This window comes from Ptychodera flava (genome assembly GCF_041260155.1).
Source record: "Ptychodera flava strain L36383 chromosome 23 unlocalized genomic scaffold, AS_Pfla_20210202 Scaffold_23__1_contigs__length_28996876_pilon, whole genome shotgun sequence".
NCBI lineage: Eukaryota > Metazoa > Hemichordata > Enteropneusta > Ptychoderidae > Ptychodera > Ptychodera flava.
Window position 1 is genome coordinate 10,349,982 of NW_027248277.1, and position 27,227 is coordinate 10,377,208.

General features: G+C 37.5%; 1 protein-coding gene across 1 annotated transcript in view; it reads right to left on the reverse strand.

Moving 5' to 3' along the window:
- Nucleotides 1-3,648: 3,648 nt before the first annotated feature.
- The window catches only part of LOC139123931 (uncharacterized), a 200,337-nt gene continuing 176,758 nt past the window's right edge, over nt 3,649-27,227 (reverse strand). Inside the window, exons 2-5 of the mRNA XM_070690080.1 lie at nt 7,161-7,230; nt 6,352-6,750; nt 3,904-3,975; nt 3,649-3,777 (exon numbers count right to left, since the gene is read on the reverse strand). Coding sequence (XP_070546181.1) covers nt 3,692-3,777; nt 3,904-3,975; nt 6,352-6,750; nt 7,161-7,215 — 612 coding nt within the window. The 5' untranslated portion in view covers nt 7,216-7,230 and the 3' untranslated portion in view covers nt 3,649-3,691. The remainder of the gene's footprint in view (nt 3,778-3,903; nt 3,976-6,351; nt 6,751-7,160; nt 7,231-27,227) is intronic.

Sequence of the window (27,227 nt, forward strand, 5' to 3'; positions counted from 1 at the left end):
CAGCGCAGCCAGCGGTAGAAACGAATCAGGGGACCAGGCCGAACACGATACCGCCGTTACTGAACCATTTCGTCGATGGCGCCATGGTTGACCGGGCAAATGGTCTTCATTGACGAAATTTCCCGCTATCCCCACTCTGTTTTTTAAATAAACCATTTTACTAACAAATGCTGTAGCTGGCTACTCTGTGCCACCAAATACGACCGATAAGACTGCAAATTGATCTACAGTCGACGACGGTTGGCAAAGTTTTATGAATCAAAAGCCCGTCAAAATTGCTTCAGTTAATGGGAAACTACACAACTTTTTGGTGAACAAAATTTGCAGTTTTTTTCTCTCATATTCCATAAGTTACTTCCATGCTTTCTGCTACATCATTATTCCATCTCGTCTGCTACATCAATATTCCGTTATTGCTTGTCATAGTTGAATTGAATTGAACTGAAACACTTCAGGAAGAAAAGTTAAAGATTTGAATAGCTATATCAAGATAGGAAATTCGTATGAAATGTGTGAAAAGCGTATCAGGATAGCATAACTGCGAAACAAAATTTAGAAACGGTGCCTATAGCCGTATACCATACAGTCGATAACTCAGCATCTCGACATGACTTGCAGAAACATGTCTTATATTGACAACATACAGACGTTTTGGCTGGACTCATTCCCTATCAAACTTCAGGATATTTGAAGAGAACGTAAAGATGAAACTGCATACAGTATATACCATACTTGTATGTCTTGCTATTGCAAAACACTAACTATAACCAAACTATTGATGGTCCAGACAGGACGCTGAGCAGATTGTGTGAAAACAAGGAATGGGCACAAATTCTGTACTCTTAACTTGGAACAAGTCAAGTACCTCAGCTTGAGTTTTGCCATGAGTGTGACGCAGAATATGAACGCGGGATATTGATGTCTTACATCCGAAATTGACATCTTGAGAGAGGATCTCAAGAGAGAGAGAGAGAGAGAGGAGAGAGAGAGAGAGAGAGGAGAGAGAGAGAGAGAGAGAGAGAGAGAGAGAGGGGGGGGGGGGAGAGAGAGAGAACCTCGATGTTTGCTAAAGATGTCACCTCCGCCTCCTCGATGGAATGGTTGTCAGGCAGGCAAGTTATGACGGTAAGACAAGAGAGATCTATTTTGAATTTAACGTCGCATAGTGAACCGTTACAGTCAGTTTCGAAACATTAGTTGAATGGAGCTTTCCAGTGCTTCAAAGAATGTTGAATTTTATTTTACATGTATTCAGGATATTCATGGAATACGAAAGTCTAATTTTTTTAAATTTTTCTGAACGTTTCCACCACTCACTCCGTGAAATCACATAGCTCTCCGTACTAGTCCTACTTGACTATACAAATAACTCACTTTCATTCGAATAAAAAACAGTTGTCGCTATGGGGAGAGATTTCGAATTTATCATAATCTGATTAAGAAATTTTCCGTTATTTTTAACAAAGTACCTGATAAAGCTGGCTGCATTCATACATGTATCAACGCTACCTCCAGCGAGTGCAAGCAGGCTCACAATAAAATACTTCACTACTAATAGCTTGTGCTCTTAAAAGGCTAGTCGCTGCGCCACTGAATTCAACTTCTCACTTGTGCTATAGTGGCACAGGTGACACACAATTACTAGGTCTTTAGGTGTTTTTAAGCTTTGGTCCGCGTGTAGCTGATTTTGTTAATAATATCTGTATTAAGTTAGTTTGCGCCTTGTGAAAGACTCAAAATCTTCTCAAACTTTCTTCAAGCAAACATCAAGCATTCTCTTTGAAATCCAAGATTACAAACGGGGGGGGGGGGGTGTGGGGGCGGCACCGTGCAAATTTTCGTACATGAGGAAAAAATGCCTACTATTTACCGATATTTGAAATTCAAAATGGTCGCCATTCCTTTGTTATCTCCATGGGGAAAATAACATTGACCATTTTGACAAAACTTAGTCGGTGAAAACTTCAATAACTCCATAAGCTTAAAAATGAGAGTCCGAATATCTGCGCATTCAGGGTCGCTATGAAGCCGATCACAACATGTTCTTTTTCCAGTGGTACAAGGGGGATTTCTTCTCAATGAAACCACATAAAATCAGGACTTAAAGAGATCCAACACCAGCAAGGTGCCCTGGGATACTTTTGTCTCAAAGTACAGGAGAGCTATTATATGAGCTTTACTACTTCAGCTATTATCTGAGCTTTACTACTCAACTGATGATTTACATTGGTGATATTGAAAGAACGGCAGTTTGACAAGATCTTTGCAGTTAGCCCGAACTCTTGGATAGACGCACCATCAGCAATTTTGACAGTATTTTACTTTTGATATTTGCAGGCTCAGTGTTGCGTATGATATATTCTCTAGTTAGAATGGTGTCAGCTAAAATTCGAATCCAAAAGCCTGATGACTGTGAGGGTGGCGACATAGGCACCACTTTAAGGACATTTTCGATGGCGTTGGAAATGTTCCCATGATGATGCTGATGACCGGACACATTCAGTGGTAGCAAGCTCATACTTTTCAACTTTTAGGTAAAAAACCATACACCGTTGCGATCTTTGGACAGAAACCAAAATTCATCTTCAGTGTGGTAAGTATTGCCTGTCAGATGACGATTATTAGAAAATACATCTTGCTTTTAGAGGCCAGGTAATTCAGGTTTTCGTTCAATGGTTAGTCTTTCATTTACGATGAGTCAACAGGTCAACAACAAAAACAGGGGCATATGAATGAAGAGAAAAGAACTTTAAACTTTGGAATCTTTAGTATAACATTGCAAGATTTCCCTCTCCTAACATTTGACACCGCACTTATTTGATAATATAAATAACCTCTAAGTTTCATTAAGTACTTCATTCACTGCATTTATTCAAAACACACTTTAAGAGATTCGTTCCACTGATGACATAAGAAACGCAGCTGCGAAAAACATCGATTGAGAAATCCTTTATTTATTTTAACAAGGATTGATGCATCGACATTTTAATATCCTGTGCCTATATCATGTTCATCGTTGATGCACAATACATACTATCGAGGAATGGCCGACAACATCATCAACAACACCGCTATGATGTGCATAAGTGAACCTTTATAGTGAAATGTTACAAAAGTTCAACAAGCAATAATGTTTAAGGAATTCCATTCCTACCGGTTGTGAATCTCGAGCACGGAGTCGTTCTCCAAATGTAACTTTTGTCCATAATGCCATCGAAATTCCGTTTGGAGTCATCCATAGCACTGTCATAAATTCACATTGATTGCCCTAATGCCATATTAGAAATACAATAAAGGCTTGGCATTTCTCACAAAATCCAAAACAAACTAACCAAAACGTTATAAAGAGCTAAAATTAACATCAAGCAATACATTCATAGTTCTTTGTACACCTGTAAATTAAAATAAAAACATGTATGAGTACATTTCGGCGGTGTGAATGACCGTGCACTGCAAAGATATATTTTAGTTGCGTGGTAAAAACTTTATTAAAAAACAGTAAAACATGCCATAGTTTCCTCTAACTGAACATCTCTTATAAAAAACTATACGAATCGGAGAATGCTTTCTTCCATTTTTGAAAAAAAACTGTGGATTTGTCTTACAAACGCATTTGATGTAATTTAAAGATCCAAATTCTGTAAACAAAGCAAAATTAAGAATGAATCCACTTACATGTTCGTTTTTAAGTTTAACCATTCATAAATGTCAGCACTGCCAGTAGAAGACTCAACAGCAGTGACAAATTGAGACAAGCCGTTCCTGCACCACCCTCACCTGGAATGAAAACAGAACTTATATATTTACAACAAAGGTTATGACTATTATAGTCATGATAAAATATTTATCTGTTAAAATTTCATAAGAATATCGTCTGTGGAAGGAAATACACACGATACTTACTCTCTTTGGTTGTTCCAGGTTCGCTTGTTGTATCGGACCCTCCAGTCGGATCGTCTGCTACTGTTGATGGTACTGAAAGAATAAAATAAATGTACTCAGTTCTTTATTATCAAGGAGTACGCGCCTTGAAAGTAAAGACTTGAACTTTTACTCAAACGTTATCAATTAAACTTACAATCATTCTTTTTTCAAATTGAAATTTAATAAAATAAGGACTTCCCTGCAATAATACAAATAACCAGATATTAAGTAATTTAATTTATTTAGCCAATTTATTAATTAATTATTTCACGATATCTGAAAACAATAAGGCCACCATTCCTGTGTTAGCTCTGTTGGTTAAATCTTTTCTGACCCAACAGCTCTAAAATGAGCCCCTGCCCACGAGTGTTAAATCAGAAAAGTATCGTAAAATTTGAGATTCCGAATATCTGACTCCGATGCACATTCTATGTTAAGTTCAAATTAATCCTCGTTACTCTTTTCAATGAGATTTATTTAGGTTACTTAACGCCTAAATTTATCATTGCATAGTTGAATAGGTCGATTTGTCCTTACAGATGAGTATCTCTCGCTAGCTCCAATGTGGAAGGAAATGCAACTCTTAGAATACAGCAGTTAAGGGACTTCAATCAAAGATGGTGTATATGACATTGCTTGAATACGATTTGCATCAGTTGCCTTGTTTGTGCTGAGAGATGACAGCTGACGATGAAAGTCCTTTGTCAACGGCGGAATATAAAACAAGCGTATTGACCAGTTAGATGAGCTTGTCAACATCCCAAAAATATACCAATAATAAAGTCCGTTCACTACATATCGATACTGTTCCAGTAAAAGTTCTACGTTCGCTCAACTATCGTTGTGTTATAACCTGCAAATTGTTGCTACATTATAACAAATGAAGCTATTGTCATCATCAAGATTACATACACAAAATTTCAAAAGTAGTTTTTGTTAGAAAAAAGAATTTGAACAACAATGACAAAATTGCTTTATGATACTCACTCAGGCAGGCAGACAGACGTGCATACAGACGTGCATGCAGGCAAGTAGGCACCGATCCATCCATCCATTTGTCCATCCATCCATCCATCCATCCGCCCTTGCATACATACATACATACATACATACATACATACACACATACATACATACATACATACATACATACATACATACATACATACATACATACATACATACATACATACATACATACATACATACATACATACATACATACATACATACATCATTCATACATACATACATACATACATACATACATACATACATACATACATACATACATACATACATACATACATACATGCATGCATACATACATACATACATACATACATACATACATACATACATACATACCTACATACATACATACACACATACATACATACATACATACATACATACATACATACATACATACATACATACATACATACATACACACACACATACATACATACATACATACATACATACATACATACATACATACATACACACATACACACACATACATACATACATACATACATACATACATACATACATACATACATACATACATACATACATACACACATACATACACACATGCATACACACATGCATACATACATACATACATACATACATACATACATACATACATACATACATACATACATACATACATACATACATACATACATACATACATACATACATACATACAGAGAACGGAAGCCGCACAAATATCCATACTAAATAGCTTTCTGACGTGATATACAATACCTTACAGAAACGCTGAACGTGTTAAAGACACATGAGTCTTTGAAGTCCACATCAGACCGAAAAAAATATTTTGTTTTCCGGTGATCTGACCTACCCTATTTATTGAAAATTTTGAAAGTCACCCATGATTTTTCCAAATTTTGCCAGGAATTTTAAAAAATAAAAAAGAGTTTCAGATCGAATTTTAACAAACAATTTAAGTATAGCGACACAAGACTTGGTTCAAATCGGTGATTGTTCAAATAAAAGTCACTTCAGCAAGTTTTAACACATTAATATTACTTTATATTTGAAATATTTTGACTGAAATTCCACACTACGATCCTACGCTATCTTCCCGTTTGTATGGTGAAAAGTATAAGTGGTGAATTTGAGAGTGTGGTGTGAACGCAATAGACAGTCAATCAGCAGTGTAAATATACATCTCGCGATAACCTAATACATCACGTTCAGAAAAAAACAACAAAGACAGTCGCGATTACTTTACTACATCACATTCACTTAATTACTTTTTCATTTATAGACTTGGACCAAGTTACTCAGGTAGATACATGAATCGTAAATATACACTAGAAATATATCAGCTGTAAACGATGGCAATTTTGTGTATTTTACGTTTCAAGGGCTGTAATTTTACCATCTTACCTTCACACACTTTAATGCCGGCTTTGCCAGCTCCTGAGCCAAAATCGACACTCGCTTCATTATTATCGCCGTCAGTGTCACCAGTAGCTTCAATTTTCGCGACTATTTTGGTGTAGGCTGCACAGTTTGCTGCGTCTACCGTCAACGTTGCAGAAAGATCACTGAAAGTCCCGTCATCAGTTACAGCCGTTGTTGGAGTACCCGTTGCGGTTACCTCTGATGATGTGGTGCCACCGTCTGCATTGCTTAAATACAATTTTACTGCGGTAGGAGTAACTGTACCAGATGTTATGGTCACGGTATACGATAAATCAAAGCTGATCAGCGTCGGAACACCAACGATGAATTGACCTGTTGCTGGATCAGGTGTCTTCACTGTCAGCGTCCCTGCAGCTATTTCTGTTGGTGGATAACAATACTCTGTTCAACCGAATCAAAGTATTATTGTGCGAACATTTTAAATTTTACTTTGTAAATAGCCTATATTACTTTGGTACCCTGTATGAAAATACAACGACTTTACTGTATTTGGGCTGGGCTAATCGCGACACCATACGACTTCTCTCCCTCCCATCCCTGCTCTCTCTCTCTCTCTCTCTCTCTCTCTCTCTCTCTCTCTCTCTCTCTCTCTCTCTCTCCTCTCTCTCTCTCTCTCTCTCATCTTCTGATCTTAGAAACAACGAGATATTCTTACAGCCCATGATTTCGGAATTTATTTGTCCCTCGCACCCCTCCATCCCCACCTTCTCTCTCTGTGTGTGTCCTTCTGAAGGCACCCTATACTGATAGAAATGGATATCATTCCATACCGTCTGCTTGACAAAGGGACAGGCATCCAAGCAGTAGAAAGACCAGAATCACCATGATAATATGATGTGCCTATAACGAAGTAATGATGGGAAATATGAGTAACATAGCTTATCAGAATAATTCATTCAAAGGAAAGGAAAGTTAACACAAACGGTAAAAACATCGTTGCTTTCCCCAATATTATGAACAGTATCGGTTACTTCTTCTACAAAAAATAATCCCGTCGTGCTTCCTAAAACTATGAGGAAAATATAAAAAATATTCAAAATGTATCTACTTCTACAGAATTTTAAGGTACATTTTATGATGCTCTGATAAAGGGAGCACTGGCTTTATGTAACATTGACACATACACATTTTTGGGAATTTTCTTTTGAACTTCCAGCTTATAATTATTCTGTATTTCGCATTAATCTGTTGTTTTTAATAGTTTTCTTTTAATTCATTGCTTCATCTTCTAGCTGCACCTCATTCCCACAGCCTGGTGTGTTACGACGCTAAGCTAACGTTTTATCGTATTCTAAACAGATTTTTGCTCAATACGTTTTGTTTAAATCTCCGTGCTTTACAGACAAAGTAAAAAAGTATTTTTTCCTGTAGTTAACCAGAGTATTGTCTTTATCCTGCAAGAATTTCTACGGTTTCCAAATAAAGCATCCACGAAAAATAATCAAGATGAATTTTTTTGTACGCCTTGTTGTAAGTGCATTGAAAAGAGAATCAATGATTTTTTGAAGTCGTTTCAAGGACCGAATCATCCGGATATGATACTGCATATTACTTAGTGACTTCAGCACAGATGAGTAGCATAGCATGAATGCACACGACTTGTCAACATCAGCCCAAGATGTTGAAACATCACGTACCCCTCCTGACTTGTGCGTACTACACTATATTACTCGGAATGTCCAAAGACCTTATCATTGCTTCAAATGATAAGATACGGCAACAAGTCGATTTTGTAATGCGTCTGACGTAACCTGCAGTGTTGACATATCTACGGCAAAGACCTGATTTACTAGTTAAACACATTTTTTTGAATCAACACATTACTGGGGTTGTTATTACTACAAACTATTACAGGAACGTCATTAAAATTCATGTTACGAGTGAAAAGGTTACGTCAATGCATGCAAGATAATACGACAAGGCCAAGACTTTCCTAGGGGATGTAGGCAAATAAATTTCAAAATAGAGTAATTTAAAGTAATAAACTTCAGCGGACTGACTCATTAGCGGTGAGGTGATTGCAAATTGAAACAACATATTTGGACAAATTTTCGCGACGAAGATTTTGTCATGTTAATGCACGTTGGCCTTGGTCGGCTAGTAAAACTGCCGTGTACATAGGAGAAAACAACCATGGCCAGCTGCAGTCTTCGCTCCTCTAATATCTCGGCGAAAATTTAGGAACAAAACTAAACCTACATCAAACAAATTTACAGACTCCGGGCCTTCGACGCATCAATTTTTAGCTAGCGTGTTCACACATATGAGGTAATGTCGTAGCGATGTCTGTCTGTCTGTCCGTCTGTCTGTCTGACCGTCGGCCCGAAATCTCAAGAACGGCTGATCGGATCAGGATCAAATTTGATACATAATTTTGTTTGAATATGGCAAGAACTGATAAGTTTTTGGTGTGTGTGGCTACCATAATTCACATTCATTTGCATAATTAATGATTTAAAAAAAACAGAGAGAACGGCAGCACAGAATTGTATGAACATGTGCTACAAATGATGATCACAAAATAGATATCAAAATTGATAAAATCGGAAACTATGATTTAAGGAGGTACGCTACCATTCCGAAAAATGTTGGGACATTCTTGAAGTTGACTTTTCTGAAATAATCTTTATGTGTACATTGCAAAGATATGAAAAAACTATGGGGTACCCATGCAAATTGTTTTGAAAAAATACATGCCAAAATTGACAGAAAACCACTAAATCTCCCATTTTGCGAAATTTGCACTTACCAGCATAATCTTTATTTTATCGCAAACGATTAACAGATCCCAGTGTGCATACCACAGTTTTGCATCGCCAGGGACAGCTGAATTAGGACAATTAACTAAAATTTGTGATGTCTTGTCTTAAAAATTAAATATTAGACCCTAAATTTATCTTTTAACTGTAAAATTAGACTTTTTAAAATATAAATCCATATAAATGTACAAAATATTTCCAAAATGTTAAAAGTACAGCAATATCTATCAAACAGACTGTGTTCTTTGATTTAGAAGCAAAAAAAGTTGGGGTCACCACGCAAATTTTCTTACTAAACAGTTAGACCTGAGATTTGACCCTCTAGCTTACTGATATTATGTCGGAGCTACAATTGTTAATTATTCTCTACTGATCTTTCAAAATAAAAATAGCTGTCGATTTTTCAGTGCAAAAACATAATTTCGGTTCTTTTGATTCATAAGAAACTTCTGAAAGAAATATTAAAAGGTCACTAGCATGATTTTTTGTCATTTGTCCTGTTATTCACGCTCACCAGGTTTAGGTAGTCTAAAAGGAACATGTACATCTTCTGGACAAAAGAGGGTGCTCTCCTATATAGAATGGTAGCGTACTACCTTAACATTACTGAACGCCACTAAACATTTTTACGTCAGCAAATTCATAATTTGCATATTAATGAGCTAATTTCGGGCTATTTATCTGTATTGCCTGACCAAAATTGACGAAACTTGCCATGTAAATTGAAGATACTATGATACACTATTAGTGAAATTCATTAAGCATTTTTAATAATGCTAATTCATAATTTGCATATTTAATTAACTTTATAATAAAAAATATATACCGGTTTGTCTTGACCAAAGTAGACGAAAATTGCTATGTACATGGGAGGTACCATTGTACAACAATATTGAAAGTCATTGAGCATTTTTACTTCAGCCAATTTCTTATTTGTATATTTAATGAACTTTCTTAATGAAGGACATATATCTGGTACATTGTTGATTTTCATGTCAGCTAATATATAATTTGTACATCCTCTGACTTTTCATAGTTTGGCATGGTTTAAAGGACTTGACAAAAGCAATTACACATGCTATATAAAGTGGTGATACAATCACAGCAGTCAAAGAAATTTTGTACTTTTATTCCAGCTAGTTACATATTTATATAATTAATGACTTTGGAATTAATCTGTGGTGAATATTGTTCTTAGCTGCATGCCATGGCAATGGCTGAAGTTACGTGCCCTAGCTATCCTCGGTGAACCTATTAGATTTGCAAAGACCTTTTTAAGCATAGTGTGGCCTTAACGAAGCTCGTTAGCGATGAAAAATATTTCCATTGAAATTTAAAATCATCAAAGTATATTTATCACTTCTCGTCAGCTCGTCGGAGTCTACTCGAAGAATTTATAGACTAACATGCTGATGAGTATTGCCAATGTTGCTAAAGGTCAGTCTTAAAGGCGGTAATATTGACTTTGAATATTTCACATCTACTTTGGTTCATACAGCGTTCAGGGACCGACTGGACAGGAGAAAACAGAGATTAAAAACTCTGGCGTAAGGCGTCATCGGGTTTTTAAGTAAATCCCATGATTTTATTTTGCAAACATGTTGATACACACAGACACACATAAACGCACACAGAGAGACACACGTAGGCAGTTGTCTAATTGAACAAAAATATTGTCAAATATACCGAAGTTAATACAGCTACTGCCCCACTACTGCCTACGAGTAGTTTCACTGCCACTGCATACTAGCAGTGACAGTGATAGCTTTGATTCTGATGTTCTTGAAGAAGAGTTGGTTCATATGATGCCCACGACTATGAAACATATCAGGTCAGAGAGTACACAGTAACTGATCAGAAGGCAACACATGGAAGACAAGGAGACTTGAAAGTTATCAGGACTTTTGAATTCTAGCATATAAGAACAATAAAATATTACCGAAAAAGATGGGGTCACCTTATTTGTTTTTTCTTCAAATGAACAATGAAAAGTCACTGTTTGATCAAAAATACATACCATTAATTATTAAACCATGAAATAAACTATTAATAAACCATTCATTTTGAATTCATGCGATGAATGAAAGTTTCACTTTCTCATCGAACGATAACTCAAAAGTAAAACTTTACCAAGTGGAACCAAAATCATTATGTCTAGTACTTATGGAAAAAATTGTCGGTCTGTCACTGTGCTCAGTTTTCACAATTTTGGCAATATGTAGCCAGGAATTCACAATGTGCTTACTCTTCTATGATCGCTATTTTGTGTGCTCCGCAGTTGGTGCTATTGGTCTGACGAGAGTAGGATTAACTCAAGTCGGCCTATACTAACAAACAAAAATGCCCAATGATGCATTTAAATATGAATAAATTTATGAACTTGTCTCGGAATATACCTAAACAAACTGCTTATAACAGGTAGGGTCGAACATCGGCGAGAGCAGAACTGTACAACACATGTTCATTTTTACTGTGCGATTTCATCTCTTGGGATTTGAAAAAGTTTGATCCTTTGGATGGGGTGGGGACTGGAAAATTTTTGGAGAGCATTGAGGGGGATCTGAAAAATAAGATATCAATCCGATTCCTCTAGCCTCCCTCACCATTTTTTGTGAACGCAGCCTATGGCTACAGGAATAAAAAATCTCGTAGCTGCTTACAATCAAAAACTTCACATTCTCCACTGTTTCAGGCTTAATTCAATGTAGCTTAAGTCTTAACGTAAATAAAAGACGACGGTGAGATGTTAAAGAATATTACACAAATGATTTTACAAGCAATACCCTTTTCATGGCGTTAATCCAGAACACTGTCGAAAGGGGAAGTTTCAACCGCGACAATCGGGGTTAATGACCATGCGATGGATGGCATGAATGGCCAGCTTTTAATAATTTATGTTCCAGTTGATGAACTACTCCGCAACCCACTGTTACATATATTACCTGGTTGTAATATAAGAGCTTTAAGACCGATATTTTTCATAAAATGTTCCGTTACACGAACAGTATTTTCTGTATTTCACATAGGAATACGTTGAAAATATCTACACTGTTTGAAATAACATTAGAAGAGTAAAATAAAGGTCGGAGTTTGTTTTAAAATTAACCCTGCGTCAAGCCTATGACTTGTAATTGTATCATACTCTAGCGACTAAGAAACAGTAGAAAACAAAACAGATGTTTACTCCATTAAAATCCAGTCTCAAACAAAATACCAAGGGGATGATTTTGGACGAACAAATAATTTTTTGCTTTTTGAAAGGGCAGTCCTTGCGATTAATCACAATGGAAACTCTAACTTTATTGAAGGAAGTTTAACAAAACATGACATTTCGTTTTGCCACGTTGCTCAAAAGTGTGGAATCAATAATTTCCGAGTCCAGGGTTCTACATAGCTGAAGCGGCGCTCAACAATTTTGCTGAACACTATGAGAAGCTATGCCGCTTATACATCCTGATACTAAGGTTCGAAAACATAGGAAAACATCGTCATCAACATCAGCTTGAATGTGCTTTTCTGGTAGAAAGTTAAAGTAGTTAACACTGCCCACATTCACGGCCTATACGTACAAAATCTGATTTATGACATGTAAAATAATATTTTTTGAGAGGTGAAAGACAATACTTTTTCCTTATTTGCCGTGGTTGATTTTTCAAGCTACCCGCCCATTGATAGTAAAAATATTTATTCTCCTCCATGTCCTCACTTGCTATGTATGAAAATACAAGGCCTGCCAGGAAATAGTTTGCAAGCAACCTTCCGCTGTCTCAGAGTCTGTGATACTTCAACAAATCTGAGAAGAGGTGCATGCCCAACTATGTCAACTTATCCGTTGTCCTTAATCTCCAAGATATACGTTGCGTGCGGTCATGTGCCTATCTCAGGGCTTTTGCGCACCAGTGTTCAAAATATTGCTTGGATACTCAAGTTTATGCCATTAGACCAAATGCTAGCTTAGAGTCTGGGATCCAATTTGAATACTGCTTATATAGTTGTATACGAAATTAACCATGTAAAAATAAAATAACATGGCGAAATATCAAATGAAATCATATTATGATGTTACAATAATGAATTTTGCTATATGATTTTAATACTTATGAAAAAATTATCTGATATTGTTTGACCATTCATTACAAAAATTCATAAATGTGTGAACAATGTTTCATAGCACATCAGTAAATACTTTATGATTAGAGACACATGAGAAAAAAAACCCAACCCATGTACGTAACATTCGCAATTATCTGTAATAGAACATGTGCATTCTCGACATGTGCATAGCAAACGTTCAACTTTAGGCATCACTTATTACCACACTTTTTGTTCTCAACAAAAATTATTGACGAGCGTTTATCGCTCTGGGAGAGTAATTTTGGGGCTTGTGACAAACATTGCTGACGGGCATCTCCGATCTTACCTGGTGACACATTTTGTGTTAATTCGAACCTAGCATGTTGACAAGCCCATTCTTGCTCGCCAATTGCTCGCAGAGAAATTTCAGTGTAAAGGTAAAACTAATTAACATGATATATAGGTTGGTGAAGTTTACTCATGCTGATAATGTCGAAAGGTCACGCCATGAATTGTTGTTACTGCCGTGAGAAAATGCCAGTGTTATCTTAATTTGAAAAAAATCCCCGACAGGCACACGTAGCCATAATTTCAAAGCCAGAGGTGTTATCTGCGAAATCAATAAATTGCCTTCTACCCTCCTACCTACCTCTCCTTCATGAATGGCACTCGTTGTGAATGCAGTTGTCCGACTCAAGGATTATTATCGCCCCATTAAACGCACGGGAGGAGTATTTACATGCCAAATGGAAATCATGACAGGGGCGTTTAAGGTACTATGCGCCTCGAAAGTGAAATAATTCAACTTTTGCACAAACTTTCCTCCAGGAATATTTCAACCATTCTTTTCAAAATGAAGAATACAAATTTGGAGTCGCCGTGCAAAATTTTGGTGCTACACAAACATATTATTAACGATTTACCGATAATTGACATTTAAAATGGCCACCACTAACGTGTTAACTCTATGGAGAAAAATAAAAATTCCGATTTTTTAACAAAACTAAGACGGTGAAACGTTTTCTTACACCAAGAGTTTTAAAATGAACCGCAACATGCGGTAGATCACAAAAGAATTGAAAAAGTTGTAATTTTAACATCATCAACATCAAATCAAATGTTAACAAATTTCAACAAAACTCGGTACACTGTTAGGCATGAAAGTCAAAGTACATATCAACTAGGTATTCCGACAGTGTACAGCCAATCATAACGTGTCCAAATCACACTCTGGCAGGCAAGATTGGCGACGCTTAGCTGCATGCCATGGCAACAGCTGAAGATACGTGCCCGAGGTGTCCTTTATGAACTCGCCACAGTTGCAAATTCTTTATTTCACCACAGTTTGGCCTTAACGAAGCTCGTTAGCAATGAAAAAAATTTTCCTTTTAAATTTTAAAATCATCAAAGTATAATTATGAGTTCTCGTCAGCTCGTCGCGTCTACTCTAAGAATTTTCGGGTCAGCATTTACATTTCTGATGAGTATTGCCCATGTTGTCCAGAAACAACCTGAAAGGCGGTAATATTTACTATGAATGTTTCACGTCTAACTTGGTTCACACAGGCTAATGGGGACCGACTGGACACACAAATAGAAAAAGACTTTGACGGAAGGCTAGGGTATTTGGATTACAAGTTATCACAGACAAACACACCTAAACAAACACAAGCAAGAACAGAGTTGTATAAAAATGTCGTCAAAATCATCAAATGTTATACAGATATGTATATACTGCCCCCCCTACTGACTACGGGCAGTGTTGCTGTCACTGCCTACCAGCAGTGACAGAGATAGCTCAGACGATGATTTAGTTAAAGAAGAGTTTGGGTCATATGATGCTCCTGACAGTGAAACATACTTGTACACAATAGCAGGTCCGAAAGCAACAAATAGAAAACCAGGAGACTTGGAAGGTATCTGGGATTTTTGAATTCTAGCATATTGGAATAATTAAATAGTAAAGTAAAAAAGATGCAGTCCTCACCTTGCCTACTTTTCTACAAATGTACTATGAAAAGTCATTGTTTTTCTATAAAATCACTCATGGTCAATGAATAAAAACATTTCTTTCAAGTTCATGCAGTGTTAATGAAATTGTCACACAAAAGTAAAACTTCTTAAGTACACCTAACTCATATACCTCTTGTACTTTTGAAAAAATCGATAGGTCATTGTGCTCAATTTTCACAAATTGGCAAAGTGTAGCCAGAAATTCATAATGTGCATACTTTTTCATTATGGTCATTTTGTGTGCTCTTGAGTACGTGCCATTGACCTGACCAGATTATGATTATATCAAGTCGACTTAGGCTGGTAAATCCAAAATAGTCCACTGGTACATTTAAAATAAATTAATTTATAAACTTGCGACATGAATATGGCTCTTTTAAATTACTACTAACAGGTAGAGTCGAACATCTGCGAGCATGCAGAACTGTGCAATACAAGTTTATTTTTTCTGCGCGTACATTCTTAATAGACATGCGGCTATACGATGATTTGGAGAATTGAAAAATAAGATCATACAGATACGATGGGGACTTAGAAACTTTTAAGGGTATTGAGAGGGATCCAAAAAAAAGATTTCAATCTCGATTATTCCAGCTCCCACTCAATATCATTCGTGAACGCAGCCTATGACTAGAAGAATGGAAAAAAGTCGTAGTGGCTTTCAAACAAGAACTTCTTATTGTCAACTTTTTCAGCCTTAATTCAATGTAGCTTAACCCTTAACGTACACTGTTGACCACGGAGAGATGTTATAGAATATTATACAAATATTTTACTTGCATGGTTATTGTTAACAAGTCTACAAACACCTAACCGGATTTTTTGCTTCGGGTAAGAAAGACTCCCATTGTCATCACGTCAGTCTACAACACTGTTGAAAGGGGAGGTGGTTAATTCAGATGACAGAGCAATTTACAGAAGTCATTATTTCCTTACAACCGATAGGATTGCAACCATGAAAACCGAGATTAACGACAGTTCTGTGGTGACATGAATGGCTAGCTTTTATATAATTTATGCCCAAATTGATGAACAACTCAACACCTGACAAATCCATCGGTTACATTTTTGCAAGACAAAAAAGAGATATCAAACTTGTGTTTTCCAAGATAACGCGTCGACAATAATATTTTTTGTATTTTACATCGGAATGAGTCAGAAATATCGTCACAGATTGAATTAACATTAGTAAAGAATAAAGCTCCGCGTTTGCTTTTAAAATAACTCTTAAGTCAAGCCTACTACTTGTAATTGAATCGTACTAGAACCATCTCTCTCTAGAGTTGAAGTTTGTAATCTGGTTATTTTTCTTACTATGAAGAGCGAAATCAAGCTCACGGCACGATTAAAATCTGAACCAAACTTGACACTACAGAAACAATTTTAGCTCGCTGTTCAGACTCTGCAACGTTAGGAGAGTCTCTTGAAAATACTGAAAGTTTACTTGAAATTGTAACCATTATCCGAATCTTCAAGCTTTGCCGAGACTGAGAGCAGCTTTGAAGACATCTTCCACTGCGGGTCACTCGCATATACATCCAAGCTTTTTTTACTTATACGGTAAAACAATTATAGTTTCCGGCAGTTTTATAACCAAGAGATACTGTAAAGCTGTGAAAGCAGATCGTGTGAAACATAGCTATCTCATAGTTTATCACGTTAAAAGCTCACCTGCAAGTAACTATACTTGAGTCTTTCTGGAGTAGCTTCTATCAGCTTCGCCCTATGAGCTAATGGTACAAACACTGCATGGAGGCATGCTTTATACTCTACGCTTGACAACAACTGAGGGCGTGACTTTCTGTCATTGGTCAAAGATTAGGAACACTCGTTCCAATTGGCTGTGCAATTAGGAATTCTAGTTGGGCTGTTCTAAAGCATGCTATTGTGACACTTGTCAATACTGAAGCATTAGCGTCCCAATTCTTTTGGTCAATTGTTTACGAGAGTTTGTTGCCCGGCGACGCCTTTCATAATAGCGTGATATAACCCCCCGCTGAGGACGGGTATACCACAAGATATAGCACAATTAACGACATATATGCACGAGCCGCAGGCGAGTGCATATATATGGAGTGAATTGTGCTATATCGAGTGGTATACCCGTCCTCAGCGGGGGTTATTGCTATTATATTATATCAACTTCATGTTATTACTTTTGTAGACATTAATATTGATAAAAAGTGGGCCGTATTCAAATATTTATGGGGAACGTTGTTTGCTCAAAACAGTGGTTAAATGAAATGGGCCCCAGAACAAGCATTTTAACCTTCTCCAGAAACATCCAACACTCAAAATATACGTAGACTTGCACAACTGTGAGTTTCGTATCATATCGTCAAACGAATTTTTATTTTGAAATGATATGGTAGAACAAACGTGTACAACTCTCTGAAAGGTCAATTCAATAAAATATTTACATATGAATGCGACCTGAATCATGTGAATGAAATTGATAAATTTGTCCGCATTTCAAGCTGCGTGTCCGATTTCGCGCGCGTACAACTGTATTTAGTAACACACATGTAACCGTGAACAGCGTTATTGCAGACGACATAAAAGGGGAGTACAACACAATTTTTAGGTCGTGCAAAATTCTTTAATTAATTAATCCAAAAATGAAATGAATGTATACTTATTGGTATGTATTTTATTATAATTTTACCAAAATATTTCTCTGATATCTAAATCCTGCCCTATCCTTTATTTGCTCACGCCTTTACTTTTACATTCATTTTCTGGGGCCAACGATAGCAGTGCTTTATGGTTTATTTAACAAGTTTTGAAAAATTTATTAAAAAACTCTAGATCTCCATGTCCTTCTTTCTAAATGCCTACGATCTTTCATCCTCGTAACTCTCTGTCTGTCTTTTTTATCTTCCCATTTGTGTGTCCGTGTGTCTGTGTATCTATCCGTCTGTCTTTATCTGCGTCTGTGTGTGTCTGTCTGCTACTTTTGCGGCCCTGTCTGTCTGCCTGTCTGACGCTGCATCAACTAATGCGGAGAGACGTATTTTCTCTTGTCTACCAATAGAAACGGTTTGCGTTCACGTCGAAAGTCCGATTAATATGATCGCCTATTATATATCATCCAAGATTTTATTGGAGAACCAAACGAAATGTGACGACCCGAATAGTGAAAAGTTTTTATGGCACAGGTTTTGGTTTAAGTCGATTAACAAGGATGTAACTTTTAAAACCTGCAAGCCGCATTTTTCTTGAGTGACCTCAGGTTTGTAACAACAGACAGACTGACAAACTACATAATTGCATGAAACATCTTGTCAATTTGAAAGCATCAGTGCATATCGCTAAAATAGTGCTAATTCTAATTTTCAAAATAATACATGTACTGGGACAATAAATATCAAATGCAGTCTTTTCAGAACTAACAAACCTCAAAATACTACTAAGATTATAGTGTTTGTATTGAGCAAATTACTTCCGCTATCATTGTAAGTAAAAAAGCTAACGTATCCATGGGTTACTTGAATAACAGAAAATTCAATTCTTAAAATCATTTTTATACACTTCTTTCCTCAATTAAAAGTATTTGAATTTCTTCTGTTTTTATTTCGAATCATTATAAACTATTATTGATACTGGCATATTGTTGGTCAAACTGAAATATGGCGTCCTAACACTTGCTAATGTCTTCCACACCCTGTCATGAAAACTGGACACAATTAACATATTTGTATAAAGGGACATTAGGTGTACCTTTTAGCTTATTAAGTCATGTTTTGTTCATGTTAGAATAAAAAAAACTTTTGTTTGTCAAATATTCTGTACATGCAAGTGTATTGACGGTATTTGTTGATGACAAATGAATTCTCTTTCGGACTTGAATTCAATTTTAAACAATAACAATGCTGACAGTATACATATGGCTTTGCTGGACTTTTCATCACGCTTCAGGGAGTAGAACAAGAAACTGCAGTGGATACACAAAACACAACCACCCAAAAATTAGCAAAACTTTATACATTAAAATTGACAACCTAACACATATTTCATATCAATCAAAGACAGTTTTGTTTCAAGTGCCTCCCTTTAAGTCCCAAAACCCTTTCAAGTGCACTCTAACATACCCTTGACATTTTAAGTCTCCTATCAATCCCCCAAATCAACAGGTGTTTTAATGCGCCCTAGCAAAATACTTGTTGTTTGGGATTTTAGACGACAGTGCTGGTGAATGGTTTCTAATAACGAAGAGCTCGGAAAGTTTTAAATGAAGATGTTGAACTTTGTAAGAAACCTTAGAACCTGTTTACCGACACTAATTACCGGGAGTGTGACCTGTAAATTGATTCTCCTGTGCAATGTTGCCGCCCTTTAAAAGAAAGGAAAGCAAAAGGCATAAGCTTTGTTAAGATGGGTATCATATTAAACCAACCTGGGTATTTTCAACGCGTGGTGTATACACATTTGTACATTTAAAGATTGGCTGTCTACGGCGTCTTTTCAAGATATGTCTGAAGTGTTTTAGTATGGAGTTCTTCGTTGGAAATCTTAGATCTGGTTTCCTTTTTGCGAAACACTCAGACACTGGAAAGTTCGAACTTAAGCACTTACAAACCATAGCTCTTTATGCCCTACGCTAAATACGGAACACTTGAGCTGTAAAATGACTCTCCTCTACAATGCTGCCGCCCTAACAAAGAAGGGAACGAAATGTGAAACTTCACACAAAAGACCCCACTATTGTAAAGGTTAGTAACGGCTTAAACCCGCCCGAGTATTCCAAGGCACGCGGTACAGTCAACCCTGGTATCACCGTGACAAATATGTATGTGAGGTCAAACGATCAGTGATTTAGGGCTTCTTTTGAAGAAAAGCCTAGAGTCTTAATATGAAGCACATCGATAGAAACATTTAGACCCTGTTTACCGCTCTTTGAATGACTCAAGACGTTTTAAATGACAGTATTATGCCTGCACATGTGCATTAAAACTCAAGTACTCAAGCTGTTGTCAAATTCTGTCATCGATATCTTATTTAAAATAACAGCTAAGACAATTCACAAAATAAGAGTTTTGCACGACTTTTCAGTACACAAAGTAAAAGGAGTTTTATCACTTTGAGTTTATATGCCATTTTGATATACAGGCCTACATTTGCACATGCATAAGGCACGCACAGTACTTGCTGTTTGTAGTTTTATCAGTTAGACGAGGGTCATTGACAGGGGTTTCAGTAAGTTTTAAAGTGAGGCGCCAAAATGGAAAAGTAGGCGGCTTGGAGCTACGTAGCAGCTGTCATGGTTGTGCGTCGGGGGAGGGTCAAGGAAAGGGTGTCCCCCCTCCCGGACCCTTACCGCCAAGGCTGGATGCCCCGGAAAATCAACTAAAAATCACTTTTTACAGCTCTCTGTTACTCGAAATTCTAGTATTTTCAATATTATTGTCAGTAGAGTTCCACGACAGTTTGTGTTATATCATAAATGCCATTTTCCTGGGAGGATAAATATAATAACCCATAATTCAAGACGATAAAATGTGGTAATGTGACTATATTTTGCACAAAGAAAACTAGAATCTAGAAACAATTTGACAATATTGCTGAGTAAGGTAAGAACCTTGATGTATAGTATGAAAATCGGTATGTTAAGCACCTCTATGTTTTAAGGTGGTAAACTATAATAATGCATTATTAGTAATAATTCAAAGTTGATATTGTAGATGATATTATATAGTGTTTCATCTGGACGCCGGGGGTTGTGGATATTCACTCTTTGTTAACATGCTGGCAACCTAAGTAATTTGTCCAGGGGAAGCAGCCCCTCCCCCATGAAATGGTGACAGTCACACCTTAGAAATACAAGAGAACGCGTGTACTGATGACACCCCCATAAATTTTCTGGTAAAGGGGAAAAGTCTCCCTGTTGATGCCATTGTGGGTGATGCACTGTGATATTTCAAAAAAAAAAAAAGAAAACGAGTGACTTTTCATGATTGTACTATGCTTTTAAATTAAGAAACCTGATGTATGGTATGAAATCGGTAAATGAAGAACGTTAATTCCACTAGAGAGGAAAAAATGATAATTGTCACTATATGGGTGAAAAAAGTAAGAACCTTGATATGGGATATACAAATGTGTACATTCTGTTGAGAAACTCACATATGGATTTAATCTGACGTCGTTTTTGAAGTGAGTTCAGAGGTCTGCTCGTATTTTAAAATAATCAGGGCAAAGTTCTTATTGGCATGGGTAGCCCGAAAGCAGTGTATTGTCGTACATCCAGCCGGTTATGTACATACACATTGACGCCTACAGCTTGAGCGGACGTATAGAAATTTGCATAATTCAATAGGCTGCAGAGCCTCGTTCTGAATGTAAATAAGCAATATGTCGGAATACACGTCGTTCGAGCGACTTGGTCGTGAAAATGGGCTCGAAAGCTCACAAATATGATTATTTAATGCGAAATTGAACATGCTATGAGGTAATGTACACTTTTGAGAGTAATTTCATCGTATCTATGCATGATAGAAATAAATACTAATGATTATTGACAACTGAATTCGTACGTTGCAATGATGGTTTATACCTCTCAGCGTGTGCTATTTTAGACTGTGACCCGAAACACACTGATACAGGTCTTGAACAAAAATAATACTTGTTGTGTCAAACCACTTGCTATTGAACAACGCTTGTGACAAGTTTCGTGAATTTCTGACAGTGCGCCTATATTTGCGGCATGATTTCATGATGCCATGTATATTACCGTACAAGGCCGATCGTACAGCCCAGTGTACGCGTGTACAGCGTACAACGCTATGGCACTGAAACTCGCCTTTATGCTATCGGACTTCAGTCAACATTGACGAGTTGAAACATGGTAACTGAACAGTGATATACTACCCGTTACCAGTGAAAAGGAAAACTGTGACAAATCACGGTCACTCAAATCCACTCTTACAACGATATTATTATCTTGAAAGGCTGAGGGGTCAGTAAAATCAGGCGTGGGAATGTCCGACCACCACATCCTGCATCGACTCCAAACAGACAGACACTGACAGTTGACAATGACCGAATACAAGAGAAGTCGGCCAGTACAGTATGCACCCTATTAGAATATATGCTCCATATTAGTGTTTCTTTTTTTGAAGTCTCACTTAAGTTATATACGAAAGCGATCTAAATGTCATTCATAAGATGAGCGTAATGTTTGCAAACTTCACAGATCACAGTTCAACGCACGTATGATATACGTACATTGGGTAAAATTAAAGATGGCGGTGTATCGCGATCGTGGTAGCGAGTTTGCAGTCTTCGTCATAGTTACACTTGAAGTTCGTTAAAAAGTCATAGGAGATGGCGAAGCAACTTAGTTAAGAGTCATCAAGCCATGAATTTTACTGAAGAAATGGCATAATGTTTGCCTGAACTTTAATACGGTACGCGCGCGATCTGTAGAAACCCCGGGCAGAAACACGGAGGCAGACCGTACATGTTTTGCAGGGTGGACGTGGGAGCTCTTCGACTTTGAGTTGTTTTCTGAATGTTCGTAGTACCCGGTAGTATTGAACCGACAAAATAACAAAAACTATGGTAGTAAAAAGTTAAAATTGTTTGGCATATTCAACTGTGAAGAGAATGCGTATGCAAGTCATATTGCTTTGTTGCGAGTAGGCAGACTTCTCCTGGCCGAGTCCCACTGCACTGGCCGAGTTGGTCGGCACCATCGGCGCTGGCGATAGCCGAGTTCGCAACTGCCCGACTTCTCCGGTTACCCAATGGAATATTGGTAGCCAATGCCTACGAGGACTACCGCGAAATTGTAACCCAAGCATCAAATATAAATATAACATAAGTTGGATTGACAACAGTAAAATATGTGATATTGTGCAATCTTTGGGCCTAAACAATTTGTAAACGTGAGCAAGGCGTCAGCGGAGTGCAACACGTTCCTCACTTTAAGCGGCCATCTTGTCTTCTGATGGAGGGACGGTGTACGACCTACGAGGCCAAAGCAGTGATTTGCAGGGCATGAACAAGAATAAAACTAAGTTAGGGGGCTTAAATAATGATTAGACTGTCTAACTATGTAAAAATATTCACAAGAATCAGCTGTGCATGTAGTTGCGGCAGCTCAAAAGTAGGCCTATGTTTAGCGAGCCATAGATCGACAATACACACATAGCACCAAAAGTAAGCCGTAGAAGTTGATAAAAATTCATAGGCACAAACTTAACTGCTTTATATGACCATAGAAACGTCTCTGACATCGTTTGTTGGGAAAAAATGGGCTGAAATTGCCCCCCAAAAAACAGGAAAAATCACACTAACGGTCAAGTAGAACAGCGCCCTCATCACTTCCATTTGAACGAAATTCTAATATAAATATGCAAATAGGGGTATCTCCGCTCAAGCTGCTATGGCAGTGCAACGCACGTCAGCCTACAAAAATTCGAACTGTAATCAAGCGGGAAGTATTTTCGTGAGAAACAAGTCAAGACATTGCCCCTCGAAAACAGTTTAAACCCCCGTAATTATCCTTCGCTTGTTCCCTGGCGCGCTTTAAAAACCCGAGATCGTACCGCGAAGTTTGACCTTGCGTTCGCTTCCTCCTTTGTGTGTCGGCCATTTTGAATTGAGCCTATGAGGGCAAACGTGTGTAGTACGCACGATTTGGTTGGTGGATATGAAGGTCACAACATTGAAGCCAGCAATTGCAGTAGCAATAGAATCGTCCGTTGCATTTACACAATATACCCAAGACGCATGAGACATGGTACACTGAGATCGCAGTCGCTCGTCTACTAAACTTTGTTTCACATAAAACCCGTTGAATAATTTGATTACATTATACAGCTTGTGATACTTATACGAACCATTTCGACGATACAGAGAGTAAAAGACGTCCCCCGACGAAGAGTTTGAAACGCTTAACGTGAAACACTTTTATGAAAGAAATGTCTGGAAAGTTTAACATGAACATGAACGATACTGATACTGAACTTTGATCTGTAAAGGTCACAATGCTGCCGCTCTCACTAATAAAGGAAATGAAATATTAAACTTCACACAAGTGACCACCAATACTGGACAGTTTGACTTAGCACTTTCTTAGAAATCATAGATCCTGTTTACCCACATTAATTGCAGAATTTTTTACTACTTTGTTGAGTCTACTTTGCAATCCAACGCCCTTGTAAAGAAATGAAGAGGAACATAAAACTTTAAGAAAGCTACCAAAGCTTTTGTAGAAGTGAGGGTTGGATTACACTTATAACAGGATTTCAAACAAGCGGTAGGGGCAACCTGGCAACATAATATCTCAGACAGGTCGAATGAACTCCAATCAAGAACTTCTATTGAAGAAAAGTCTAGCATGTTAAGTATCAAAATTTCATTCGAAATCGTAGATCCTGTCCAACGACAAAAAAAAACACTTTGTGAGTGATGGTGTAATGTCGCGACACATGGATGCAAGACCAACTTATTCTTCACCGTAGATTTATTTCGTCATCAAGAAGGAAGAAAACGCAAAGAGGTCATTGAAAGTCCACAACAACCACTCTGATGTCGAGAAGTGTAACAGGACAGCCTGCGAATGTCAGACAGGGGACCATACTACAACCAATCTTTAACGAAAATGCCTCGAGAACAGTCGTCCGATGAGGGCAAATGACATAATTTTTGGGACTACGGCCCTATTGATATGACGTTTTTATTTTTATGTTCAATTTTCCTCAAATTCTCTCCTTTGACTTTGTTAATTGACGCTTTGTTCCTTTCAGCCACAGTGACTCAAAAAGCTCTGCACCACAGAAATGTTCTAAAGAGAGACTTGTGAAGGCAAACTATTGTCTAAGAACGCTCGTAGTTCAGTGTAATCCTTCCGGAGGTGACCAGCATAGATTCAGCAGACTCCGCCACAGACACATCTGCTTTTCCATGGCTTTCTGTTATCGGCGCAATCTGTGGCGAAATACGCAACATCGCGTCAACGAACGCAAAATAATTTTGTAACGTGCCACTGCGCCACATGGAGTTGTGTGTTACTATGAAAAAGGGTCGGCGACTTTGCAGTACATCGCGTTTGTTTCTATGTAGCACAGAATAACAAGCAAATTACTCGTCAACTTGACAGAAAATGTGTGATGTAGTGATAAAGTCAAATAAATTGAAATTATGAATAGAAATGAAGTATATGGAATCGAATTTAGGATGATCTGTGCATGGTGGCCTCCGTTTTTAAAGTGAACCATTCCTGGTCTGCCATGCGTCCAATTATTACCGAGAAGCGATATCGGACAATCTCAGTCGTACGCAACTTTCAGTGATCTTTCAAGATTACCAACTACAACGCAAAGTCTATCGCTCTAAACTAAATATATCGTTATCATTGTACATTATAGAATAACAATATCAGGCATGACCACTGCATAAAACCCAATAATTCAGATAAATTAACATAAATGAGTTGTCTGTATTATAGTGTAATACACATGAATTCATATGAATCCACATGAATACAGGCTTGCTGATACAAAAAATGGATTCTTGACTGTATTCATCTGTATATGCACTCTTCAGCTAAAATACAGGCAATAATCCATGTTAATACAGTAAGTATTATAGGGTGTTTATGCAGTGGACGTTTGTGGTTTAATTTCAAATTTCAAACTTAAACTCATGGGAAAGAACGGTAAAATGTCACACTTTGTTGCAAAATCATCTTTGAGACAAACTGATGGTAAATCACAGTGATATTGGGAAAAGGGTGTCGGTCATCATTTTCATTACCAGAAGGTCGCAACGAAATGTTACCTTGTTAACACAGCGGATACACTATCCGATCATACGATCCCTAAGTCGGAAGCAATGGACACTCATAGTCAAAGCAGAAAAGACACAGTAAAATATTATTGGCTAATAATTTTAGTTTTTCACGCCAAGGTGCGATTCGACTGTCGTGAAAGCGTCATTTTGAAGTTAACGTGAATGCCGCATTTTGCTACGTTACAATGTATGAATCGAACTCTCTAGATTCCGTTGGCGCAATGTTGTGTATTGCGCCTTTGTGCCACAGATCGCGAATCAAGGCATGGAGGACTGTTTATTTTACCACCATGATCACAGATACTGCCAATCTATATCTACATACAAAAGCAGATATTTTCGCGTCGTCAACCAATATTCAATTCGCAATGTCTCTAATTATCGGGATCGCTTGATCGGAAACTTCCGCAGCTATGCACCCTTTCTGAGAACGAATGCTGACATAAAATTACATTGCATTTACGTTTGTATAGACATTGTGATGCCGTAGCATCCCGGCATCTATGTCCAACAGTCAATACATTCAGCTAATCCGCCAACATATTATGTATATTCCCGTCCCGGGCACTCCCCAAGCTTGTTTAGTCATCAGCCACTGTGTAGATTGTGCTCTGAGAGGGAACATCGCTCCCGAAAATCACCCTTTATAGCCTAATTTCAACCGTTGACACTCATTTCAATGAGCGAATATACTGTTTGCGTTGAATAGTTGATTTCACTATCTTGTTTTGGTGTTTTATCTGTCGAGTACATTGTTTATTGTCATTCAAAAGGAAGAATCCTAACCAATTAATTGAATCAAAAATAGTTTAACTGGTGAATGGAAATTCAGACGTTCACCGATATTTTTTGTTAATAGGTTCTCTCTACAAGCATGTCTGATTTTTCATTTTCATCAAATTTTTAGAGTCGAGTTATCGCTGCTTAAATAGTCGGCATTATGGGACAAATCTGTTGATGACCTTTGATTCAAACTGTGAAAACGTACGTAGCACGCCGCTCTTGTCGAATTAGGCTTAAATACTCAATCTTCTGGCACACCCCCTCTTTGAAGTGCACACACTAGGGACAAGAAATATGTGACAAGGGTGAGACACTTCTACTCTAAACAATGTTGTCAGTCTCATTGTTACCGGGTAAGAAAATCTGGTGTTCACCAACACTTGGTGGTAACAGTTGGCCACCAGGGATGCG